This window comes from Sinohyriopsis cumingii, chromosome 18 (genome assembly GCF_028554795.1).
Source record: "Sinohyriopsis cumingii isolate HCF-2022 chromosome 18, ASM2855479v2, whole genome shotgun sequence".
Taxonomy (NCBI): domain Eukaryota; kingdom Metazoa; phylum Mollusca; class Bivalvia; order Unionida; family Unionidae; genus Sinohyriopsis; species Sinohyriopsis cumingii.
The window spans coordinates 12,764,794-12,777,886 of NC_142978.1; the positions used below are offsets into that span (position 1 = coordinate 12,764,794).

General features: G+C 35.6%; 1 protein-coding gene across 1 annotated transcript; it reads left to right on the forward strand.

Moving 5' to 3' along the window:
• The first annotated feature begins 253 nt into the window (after positions 1-253).
• Positions 254-4,628, forward strand: LOC149776081 (uncharacterized). The gene is made up of 3 exons (XM_089942474.1): positions 254-379; positions 2,962-3,049; positions 4,067-4,628. The coding sequence occupies exons 1-3, from the start codon at positions 289-291 to the stop codon at positions 4,263-4,265; spliced, it is 378 nt and encodes a 125-aa protein (XP_089798600.1). The 5' UTR covers positions 254-288; the 3' UTR covers positions 4,266-4,628.
• The last annotated feature ends 8,465 nt before the right edge of the window (positions 4,629-13,093 follow it).

Below are 13,093 nucleotides of genomic sequence, written 5' to 3' on the forward strand. Positions count from 1 at the left end.
CATACATTTCTATGCCGCATAATAATCATATCAGTGGCCGTAGACATACATTTCGATGCCACATAGGGATACATATATAATTATATATAATTCCAGTTGTTATGAACTGACTCAGTTTTCAGAGTGATATAAACAATCATTATTTTGGTCAGTAGTTTGGTCCCGTCACTATCATCATTATAGTCAGTAGTAATATCAGCAGCAGTATTTATTTATTTTTATTTTAGAATAACTATCTATTAAATCCATTACGGCACCAGCATTTCCAGACGACCGGTACAATTCACAATGTCGACTAGCAGAAGACCCGGATTTCATCCCCTTACCACGACGGAGAATGTTGCACATACTTCAAGCACGACGAATGATACAAGCACAGGTACATTTTCTTATATATATATATATATATATATATATATATATATATATATATATATATATATATATATATATATATATATATATATATATATACATATATATATATATATATATATATATATATATATATATATATATATATATATATATATATATATATATATATATATATATATATATATATATATATATATATATATATATATATATATATATATATATATATATATATATATATATATATATATATATATATATATAACATGGCTTTTAAAGTATTGGCATAAAGATAAAGCAATTCGATATGCTAATATTGTTGCTAAATCCCAATTGTGATCTGCCCATGGCATATATAAATATTGTTTCAACAGTAGGGTATCGATTATGTTGATGAAATGACAAGTTTCCTGTTTTTCAATTATGGATGTATGACAATAACGAGAATAAATATGAATACTCCTCGTTTCCTAAATGAAGTGAACATAGTATACAATTTAATTACCCTTTCATTCCCCCGTCTAGCCCACCCACCCCCATGCATAAGGGACAAAATACGCAATCGTTTGTGAAGAGAGAGAAAAAGAATATGGAGTTCATGAAACCACTGAAACTGAACTTACACCAAGTAACCTACAAATACCAGGGTCTTCGTAACGGTATGTGAACACTTTCCAAAGGATTTGTCTACATTTTTCACAAAACCAATGATAAAAATAGCCTGTCCAGACTATACGGTATTTCTTGTTTAGTAGGCACACGCATACAGTAATCTGTTTAATGCGTGTTTGTTACTTTTCATTTTTCATTAAACCAGTATAAAGGAACAATAAGGTACTAAAACTTAAAACGTTGGTCATCTCTCTCTCTCTCTCTCTCTCTCTCTCTCTCAATCCTAACAAACGAGCGAAATGATATTTTGCCTTTGTCATGTGATGATGTTTCTCTACGTTAGAACGATGATAAAAATTAATCAAAGGAGTAAGGGAGAGATTTGTGAGAGATTTGTGGGATATAAAAAATGTTTATGGCCAGTAGCAGCGTTAATTATAGGAAACTAAACATGCGATCAATAATAATGTTTGAATTGAATCTTGTTGGTTCGTCATTTCACTAAATTTTTATTCCATGCTCTTTCCAATACACTCGCCGCTAAGTGAATGGATGCGATGTCAGTGTTGACGGAGCTAGCTATGATGTATTTGTACTGCTCTATTTTCGTAATTTAAACCATCTTTCATTTTCAAAAAGGAAAATAATCAACTTATCAATTTGCTAAGAGGATAGTAAATAGCCGCAAAAATCAATTTGCTAAGAGGATAGTAAATAGCCGCAAAAGGCACAAAACTATATTTTGTAGCGGACACACAGGACAGGGATGTGACGTTATTTCACTCCATCAATAATGAGTTACCTATATATACATATTATGCTATAGATAATTATGCTCTTTTGAACTTGACCTTGTCTAAAATCAAGTTCGTTTTCTACCTGACCTGAATCATTGAATTTTGTTTTAATTTTGTAAACAGCTAATTCACAAATACTATTTTTTTCTATGAGTATGGGTTTAATATTAGGATATTATTAATGTTAGTAAACATATTTATCTTGGTCTGGGATATGGACATTAGGTTTTTCATGTTCTTTATTATACTTTTGGTAACCGACCTTCTCAGTATAACCCAAATTTTATCTTGTAAATATTTAGAACCTACCAGAATGAAATTTCTCATTAGATAATAGACTTAGTTTAGAAAATATTATTGTGACCTGAGGTCAGATAGAGGAATATACAATCGTATATATTCTAGATATTGCTCATTCGTGCTTGAAGATCAGAGCAGAATCAGTTGCATTAGTGTTGTGTTCAGTATTTCATTTGGGCTGGAATTTATTTATTCAAATTATTTCATTCAGGCGATTCTTCTCTGAAAATACAAAGTGCTTAAAATTAGCATTCATAGTGAAATTAAAACAAGGATATCTTCTTGAATTGTATTATTGGAATTCAATAAAAGATTGTCGGCACATCACTAAGACACAGGCCACAACAACACTTCCATGGCTTCATTTATTTTAAAGTATCACTAAAATTTAATCAGAACTTTAATCATTAGGACATATGTTCGAAATTCTAGGGTTATTTAGGAAACGCATTTACAGGTTTTTAGCAAGGTTTTATCTCGGGTAATTATTGTGATAGACACAACTTCATCCCTTTAAGTCGAATAGACACTATGTAACTTATTCGTTCAATTCACATGTATTGTTTTTAATGAACATTAAAACCTAACATTAACTAATGTAATTAGGTTTTTAAAGGATGCAACGAGCAATGCGTGAATGTCATCTTTTCTTACATCTAGGTCTCTATGTGGGCTTCCTAGACAACACTCTTCAGCGGGAACAAAAAGCAAGTTTTAATTAAAATACATTATGTCAATTTTAAACTAGATTATTGGCTTTTTCTTGTCTAAATTCTCAATTTCTTCTAAAACTAAAACTAGCTACATGAAGGAATGAAATGAAATGACTATGCCTTGAACACGATAATTTGAAAAGCTCTTACTTTAATTTCAGATTACATAAAGCCTGCATCTATCGGTTTGGTTATTGGAATTTTAATTGGTATATTTGTAGGAGCAGTGATAGTTGTCTGTTACAGGAGGTAAGACTTTTCGCGAATAGGAAATAAGTGCACACACACACGCACATATATATATATATATATATATATATATATATATATATATATATATATATATATATATATATATATAGAGAGAGAGAGAGAGAGAGAGAGAGAGAGAGAGTCACAGAGATAGATAGATAGATAGACACGCACACACAAACACATGGACTCTGAAGTGACAAAAACATTTCGTACTTTTCCGGCAGCATGCATAAAGAGGTTAAATATTTGAGTAAATAGATTTAATGGGGTCTTAAATCATTGCCTATATAAAACTGTACCTTTAAATACTCAACAAACGCACACACACACACACACACACACAGTTTCGTTTTCGATATCTATTCCACAACATTACATTCAGAAATGATAACAAAGTTTGCTAAAGGGATTTTAATGAACCATTCTTTATCCATAACAACAAAAGGACCAAACTTGAAGTAAACATAAATCGTTACATGAACTCATGAATAATAATAATGATAATAATAATAATAATAATGAGGACTTTGTATAGCACCTAATCTTTAGAAGCTCTAAGTGCTTTACAACATTAGATAACACCTATAAGATAAAAAACATATAATGATATGATTACAAAAACAAACACCATGAAATGAGAAAACATTAAAAAAACATGCTGAGAATATTTAAGGTAGGAGACATTATTAGGTCTTTAAGTTTGTTCTTGCAGTCGAAATAAGTGAGTTTTGAGAGCCCTCTTGAATGTGATCACTGTGTCTTTGTGTCTAAGTTCAGTGGGCAATTCATTCCAATACACACATAACCATTATCAGTGGGCAATTCATTTCAATACACACATAACCATTATCAGTGGGCAATTCATTCCAATACACACATAACCATTATCAGTGGGCAATTCATTCCAATACACACATAACCATTATATGCCCTTGTTTAGTAAGACCAAAGAAACTTCTAAAAACGTATTCTCCAAAGTTACACATTTGATAATGCAGAATACCATTTCAGGAGGAAACAGAACAATTATTCGAAGAGTTCGTCCAAATACGTCCACGACAACTTGGAATTCCCTATAAGTCTAGAACAGTCGGACGCACACGTGTATAATATTCACCAACCAGAAAACAGTAAACATGACGCAATCCATTCCGAAAACGAAGTACCGGCAGAAGATTCAACGGATCATTACACCGCGATATTCGAATAATTACAACATACACCGGCTGTCTCATAAGACTGACTCTATGATATATAATGTGAACCTTCTTCCCTGACTCAGGTACTAACTGAGGTCCGATAGTAAACGTATGGAAATATCTGGATATTAAAACTGCAATAACTTTAAACTTTTCAATGCTCGTGATCAAACCTATATTTATCACATATCCCTGATGGAGGCTTCTCTGTAGAGAAAACCATATGAGCCGCGTCAATTTCTCAATCTGCATGTTTTTGAAGGATGTATTTTCAATTCCGCATCAAAGAGTCAGTTACTAATTTCTGTAACGAGTTTTACAAACTCAGATCTTTAAAGGATAGAAACTCCTTGAATAAAACATTGCCCCTATTATTTTCCGTTACAACTAAGATTCTTTTCACTAAACGTTTACTTTAATTATCAATCAATCCTGACCAGCCAACCCATAAACACTATTTTATGTTCTTTCTTACATGAACTGGTTTCCATTTTTCCGTATCATTACTACCCTGAGTCGTTTCGGAGTCACCATGTAGTTGACAGTGATAGCACTTACACTGATATAAGTACTGTACAGTCAATTATAGTAAATTTTAGATTTTAAGAGAAATCTCACCAGATGTCCTATTGTAGATAATACATAATGATTGCCACTATAGTGTTCTATGCATACTTTCCATCTCAAAAATATGTGATACAAGATCACAGGTTTCATGATGAATATATGAACAGGTCTTTATTCAATGTGTACTGATGTGTAAATACATATAAAAAAGCAGCTCGTTTATTTTTTTCCAAAGTAATATCTACCTCAACGCATATGCTATGATAAAGTGACAGGTTGGCCGAGCCACCACAGTCTCTGTGGTGTCTATCCGCAAGGTCGAATCATACTTTATTAGAAACGTATGCTAATACAACTTTCTATATGCCGGTTCATTTCATATTCTTGAATCTACCTGTATGATGGAGGTATAGTACTTTCCGATCTGACTGGCGTGATGGGATATGTTTTTAAATTACCATAATAGCTGTTATATGCTAAGATTTCTGCTCGAAAAATGTGGAGTGATTTTGAATTTGCATGAGGGCTAATAACTATGCAAGTGTCGATGTTAGGCAGATATAAATCTGATCCTGTTTTGGAAATGAGCTTAGTAAAGAGTCATGCACGAATCAATAATATACAATTATCTTAACTAGTTGACACGTGCACGAATATATATATATATATATATATATATATATATATATATATATATATATATATATATATATATATATATATATATATATATATATATATGAGGTTTCCAATGTGCTGCCGACATGGTGACTCACTACAGTCAGCGCTTCGTCCTACGGAGTAAAGTAGTGTTCGATACGTCTGAGTGAAAATTCATTCTGCGTCATCCAGTTGAAAAATCTAGCATAGAAAGTGGAGAAATCAAAGTTGCAGAAAATTCAAATTTATATCCATGTTTCAAATGTTAACATTTGTATCTCAGTTGGTATTAAATCTATGCCAATTTCCAATTAATCCGTTACAGTTTTTATTTGCGTGATTTCAAAGAAGAAACTATCTTTGCTAAGCCCCTAATAACGTCATCCTTGCAAGGCTCCTAGCAATATCGTCCACGCAAAGCCATTGGCAACGTTTACCTTGCAAGGCCTTTGATAATGCCATCAGTGAAGTTCTATGTGTTACAATAATCAATATATGTGTTTGGATGAATTAGTTGAGAGAGAGAGAGAGAAAGAGATTATTTGACGGAAACATTTATTAGATAAGATCTTCCCACACATTTTGAAACATACATAAGTCTTTAACTTCTAATTATGGCCTGAGAGATACATTATACAACACAATGACTGTTAGATAAGATTCAAAAATGATTGTCACAAAGGAAGACAAAAAGTTCTATTAAAGTGGAGCTCTTGCCTTTATGTCCCCCTTGGATCTCTGCGATCCATATTCAACTCTGTCCCATGAAATAGTTACCCAATACATTACCGTTTCACGATGATTGTGAGCAGTCACGGGGAGAAGAGTAGACTCTGATACAGATGTTAGAGTCCCCAAGGGTTTCCAGACAAAACCCAAGCCCTTGAAACTACTACTCGTGCTTTGTCTCTGGTACCAATTCATACACTCTGCGAGAAAGTTCCAGCGCACTGAATGAATGTACTGGTAGTAATGGCTAGTATGTTTTATATTACCCGGTAATAATTGCGATTGTAAGAAAAGATTTTTTATTTTATTTTCTCTGCAAATCCGCACTGAGTCTTATTTTTTCTGGTAAATATCAGTGATTATCCATTACAGCCAGCAGAGTCTCAAAATCAGCCTTACTGATTATTTTATCCTCGATTGCGACAGAATACAATTTACTTAACGTACTGAGACTGCTCTGTGTGGCTGCCAACAATTCGGAATAGACGTGTATTTGGAAATGCAGTCGCATCGAAATCAAATCAATTTGCTTGCACCACCAGACACTAGTCAATATTGACATAGCTCCGACAATGATACCGAGAGCTCTTGTGGACGTGATTGCACTCACACCAAGAATAGCTGTCTTTTACACATCAAGACCGCAAGTAGCATCTACAGCTAAAAACACGCGTTTATATTTCAATATCAGTGCGGTTCTCTTGATAATGTAATCTCGCAGCTGTTGTTCCGTTTCGATTATATTTTCACGTCGGTAAGACTGAGGGTCCTTGATAGGTTTTCTACTAATAATCCATTGGGTAATTTAACTGATTGACAGACTGGCCTTTTCTGGTTTGATCATCACGCTCAGACCCACCCAACTATATGCAGCAACATGCATACTTTTATGGAGTAGAGGAGTCAAATTATAAGGCTGATGTTATGCGCAAGTACTTAAATCAGCAGCAGAAATAAAAAGTGGCCATCAACATTTTATTATGGAGAATCAAGAACTATTCATGTTGAAAGGTTCTATGTTGCTTATTAGTTATTCTGCCAAGACTATCCAAATTAAATATTAAAGGACACCGGTGCTTCTAAGATTCTTTTATTATCAATCACTTTTCCATTGACTGAGAAGATTATTCGAGTGAATGTGTTCTTATTCAGTGAGTAGATTGCGGCTTTGTTACGGTTAATCATCGTTGTGTCAATTTGTCATCAGATTTAGTCTCAGGACCCGTGACAGTCGCAGCAGGGAATTATTTTCCTTTCAAATGTATTCGTACATTACTAGACAATGAGATAAGGTTGTGGTTAATCCACTCGTAACTGACAAGTCTTGTTTGGATCAAAAGGTTGACCCTATTGAAATCGAAATCCCTGCTGTATACCCCGTTTGTGCAGTTACTGGATCTATGTCAAGAAGAGCATTTGAGAACGATGTTAATCAGAAATTATTAACTTACCTGTTACATGTATTGGTCAGGCTTATAATGAGGTCACTTTTGCTACTGGTATTGATCAATTAAGAGATGTTGAACCAAGTGATTCTGTTTTTACTACTCATTCTTCTCGTTCTAATTACTGTGACAAAAAGACAAATTACCTATAGTCGAACAGGATCAATATTCTGAGATCGATTGTTTGTTGCAGAGAGCTATTAGCAAAACTGAAATTACACAGGTACCGGTGTGTTGTTTTGTGTGAATTTTGGGTTCTTATGGAAAAAATGGAGACCATCTGAGTTAACCCCTTGTGATGAGTGGTTAGTGAGTTATCAAATTATTGTTCCTAAGTCATATGGATAAGAAATTATTAGTCTAGCCCATTAAACTATTTTGGATCGTCATTTTGGAGTTCTATAAGCCTGATCACAAGATCTTAAATTAATTTTATTGGCCTATATGTAAAAGTAATGTTTATAAATACTATAGATCTTGTCATACTTGTCAAATGAGCGGAAAATCCACACAGAAGATACCTAAAGTTCAATTTGCAACCTATTCCGGCATTTGACGAAACATTTAGCATAATAATGGTAGACTGTGTTCATCCTTCATTAGGACCAATCAGACAATATTTATTGGCCATGATGCGTGCGTCCAAATGTTTCCAGAGTCAGTTCCTTTGAGAAGTATTAAAATTAAAACCATAGAAATAGTTTTCATAACGCTTGTTAAACCTGTTAGCCTTCTCCGGTCTAATCAAGGGTCACATTTTATGTCTGAAATTTTCCTGCAAGTTATGCATAAATTAGGCTTCCAAAAGTCTACTACCTATCACCCAGAAAGTGATTTGGTTTTAGAAAGATTCACCGAACGTTAAAGCCTGCAATCTGACTGTAGTGACTGTGATTTAACTAATCTTCATAATGCAAACATTTTGAAACTGACATCAAGCACAGCAAGGGGAAAGAAAATCAAGTCGCAGATGCGCTTTCACGTGTATAGAAGTACAATATTGTTTTATTTTGTGCATATAACATGACAAGAATGGTATCCTTCATACATAATACATCCCAGAAATGAAGTGGCATTGTGCCGATCACTGATTCATGCTTAAACTCCCAAATGGGTAATCTCGATTGGTTGATTCAAACATACCTCCAAAACGGTGAATTTCTATCGGTGTGGATAACCTACCAGTGTCTACTTGAGAGTGAAACAAATTCTTGATTTTCACTCTCTGTTTCTTAAATCTAGAAACTCTGAGTAGCCTTTTCGAATGAATGTGGTTTAAGTTTTGACTTTATTTTAAAGAGTTTGGGGTTTGGCCGTTCACTTTTATTTAATATATCATTTACAGAGATTTAAAATATGCACGTTGTCTTTTCTCATCTTGTGCTATATATTTATGTTAATTTGAAAAGGATTTATCTTAACAAAATTTATTTCTTTGTAGCAATTATTTATTTCGCATTTTATAGCTTACATTTTAATCAGAACCATAGAGAGACTTTTATGCTAAAGTGATGTAAAACCAATATGCATATACAATATACATAATATTTCTTTCTTTCTGGAAAACAAAAACAAGATGTTGTTGTTGTTGTGGGGTTTAACGCCATATTTCAGCACACGATAGGCTATGCGTGGCGGCCAGTATTAATGGTGGAGGAAGAACCCGGGAAAACCCCGGGAAGAACCACCGACCCACGAGAAGCTACTGGCGAGCTTTCTCACATACCCACGTTAGCCGAATCCTAGACTCGAACCCACGCAGACAGAGGTGAGATGGCAGTGACCCGTAAGTAGTTAAGTGGGCCACTATACGTACAATGGAAATTAGCATTACGGAGACCCCTGGGCGAATATACGTACAATGGAAATTTAACATGGCGAAAAATCGTGGGTTAATATACGTACAAGGGGAATTAACATGGGAAAAAAATTGTGGGCCGATATACGTACAAGGGGAATTTAACATGAGGAATAGAGTTTGGGGGTTGTTTAGGGACAAAGGGGAATTGAATATGGGATTTTTTTTTTTTTTTTAAATTTTTTTTTAAAAAGGGGTAGGCAATGGAAAGGCTATCTCTTTTCGAGAAATATGGCTGGCCCTGAAAAGGGCCTTTGGGTTTATGTTAATGTATTCATTAACATAAATGGTACCGCATTGGTCTTCTTCTTGTCCTTAGGCTACGTCTCACTGTTGGTCCGTAAATCAGCACTCTTTTCAGGCATCCTTGTCTTTCAACGTAGATCCTACGTATCCACAGGCTGGTGTTTGTCCTGTGGACAACGGTCCACTTGGATCGGACATACATGAGCATGTCCGTCCTAAACATCATGGAAGACACAAGGGTGGATGACTCAATGAGCGGGTACAAACACAAACACACAAACACAAACACACAAACACAAACACACAAGCACATACGCTAAGAAACAATAAACAAAATCCATAATCTACTATCCACACAATCGTACGTGAGCGGTTACAAAACCCAAACTATACTCTCCACATACGCTAAGAAACAATAAACAAACCCATAATCTACTATCCACACAATCGTAAGTGAGCGGGTACAAACACAAACACACAAACACAAACACACAAACACATACGCTAAGAAACAATAAACAAAATCCATAATCTACTATCCACACAATCGTACGTGAGCGGTTACAAAACCCAAACTATACTCTCCACATACGCTAAGAAACAATAAACAAACCCATAATCTACTATCCACACAATCGTACGTGAGCGGGTACAAACACAAACACAAACACACAAACACATACGCTAAGAAACAATAAACAAAATCCATAATCTACTATCCACACAATCGTACGTGAGCGGTTACAAAACCCAAACTATACTCTCCACATACGCTAAGAAACAATAAACAAAATCCATAATCTACTATCCACACAATCGTACGTGAGCAGTTACAAACACAAACACACAAACACATACCCTCGCACTATGAAAAAAGAGTTAGTGTTTATAATCACACTACTCTACCTACACACACACACACACACACACACACACACACACACACACACACACACTGGCAAATCGATCGTTATTTCTTTTCTAGAGTATTGGGTAGCCCTTAAAAGGGCTGTTTTTTTTTAACTCCAGATGCACCTATCTAATGGTTGCACCTTCCTGGCCTGGCACCACACACGCATCTTCTTCCCCAGTCTCCTTTCACCTTTCTTCTGGGGAGCGCAGAGGGAGGATGATTCGCTTCAACACCCCAATCCTCTGTCTCGGGAATATTGTACGACATCCTCTCTTCTAGTTTCTTTTCCTCCTCTTCCCTCTGTCTTCTCTCCTCCTCTTCGTTCTTCATTCTTTCCTCTTCTACTATAGCCTCCGCGGCCAGTTCATTTAACAGGCGCCTGACATATTCCAGATGTATCTGGAGTTCAAGAAGTTTGCTTATTCTGCTATTCATTCTTGTGTTGAACAATCAACAAGGGTAGCTAGACTGCCCAGCGAGTTTCAATTTATAGTGAAAGCGCGGACGTGATGGAAAACATCCCCCTAAAAACATAAAATTGATCTTACCTGCATCATGACCAAAAAACAACAACGCGCGGACCTAAAAGAAACACTCACTCACTTTTTATGCTACCCATCACTATTTTAAAAAATTTTTATAAATCACTTCAATAGACTATCCACATACTCAAAGCAATCCAATCTAACCCCAAATTTACACCTCAAACACCAAAAAAAGACATCATTTTAATCTACTATCCATACCAACTTACTTAACCACTTACAAACACAAACACACAAACACATACCCTCACATTTTTTAAAAAAAGAGTTAGTGTTTATTTTCACACTACTCTACCTACACACATTGGCAAATGGATTGTTATTTCTTTTCTAGAGTATTGGGTAGCCCTGAAAAGGGCTGTTTTTTGTTTGCTATGGCATTCTTTTTTAGTTTCTAAGAATGCGATGTCCTCTGAGGATAGACTTTCTGGCGATAGGTCTGCTTCTTCGAAAAGAGAAGAAGAACTCTTTGGTGTCGATACGACAATCGACAAAGCCTCTGTCAGCTTCAGGTTGCTGCTGCTGTTGTTGTTGTTGCTGCTGTCTCTGAAGTCTGTACTTCTCCGTCCATTCTTCTTTCTCCCTGTTCATTTCTTCTCTGAAGAGCTCTTCTATCAGGTCTTCAGTGATTTTTAACATTCTCACATTCTCTATTTCTTCTGGCTTCGGTATCAGACTGTGTCTGACCCTATGCAAATTCACGTAGGCTTCGTTGAGTTTAGCTAGTTTGGAACACATCTTCTTAGGAGGATGAGTCGACAAAGGATGGTTAGACTGGAAACAACCCCGGTTCTTAAAGTCAAAGCGCGGACGTGAAGGAAAACATCCCCCACACGGTTTTCGAACCGCAACGTTCAGTGAGTGTCATGCGAGGGATAGTAAGAAATGAAAGAGCATCAATCCAACATTCTTATAGCTAAACAAACCACAAAGGCATTTTTTTCAAAACACAACATTTTTTATTCAAAAATCACTTAACACTAAACAACAACTCTAACATTTTTAACAATAATCCAACATGATAACATCAAACAATTTTTTTCAAAACACAACATTTTTTATTCAAAAATCACTTAACACTAAACAACAACTCTAACATTTTTAACAATAATCCAACATCATAACATCAAAAAATTTTTTTCAAAACACAACATTTTTTCCACAGTCTCCTCACATTCCATCTTTAAAGTTTCTCCACTAGGTAAAGAGGGATAACAGTCTTCCATGGTTTCTAGTAATCTAGGATGACTTCTCTCAAACTGTTGATTTCTATGGTATTAACATATTCTGCATACAGGATGACGTTCACCGTTTCATCAGGGTCTCGGTCTTTAAACTGAATTTCCACACGAATCTGGCCGGATTTTATAGGGTGGAAATGTGCCTCGTCGCTGCCTTGGTCTGGAGTGAAATCGAAAGCCCACAAAGCGTAGCCTCCTGCATAATCCTCGTACGTAATACCGTGACTGGTATTGGTTCCTAATTGTCCGGTGGCTTCGTACAGGGACAAGTACGATCTCAAGTAATTCTTCTTGGTAAAGTCAGGTTCGAAAGGTCGGGTACACAAGGTCTTGCCATCGCGACTGACTTCGATTTTGGACACGCCAAAGTGTTGAAAGTAGAAAGGATTTTTTTCGGCAGCTCCGTTGAAGGCTGTATTCTCGACAATACCAACGATCAAACGTTTGGGTAACTGTCCTTGGAACAGATGATCTTCGATCATGGATCGCTGTCCCTTGGGAATGGTGAAGGTTTTCACTTCCACGCGTCGTATGGGATACTTGGCAGTCGTTCTGCTCAACGTCTGACTGATGTCGTTTCCCACTTTAGGTAACACTTCCACACGGCGTACGTAGAGTCTGGCTTCTAGGATTTT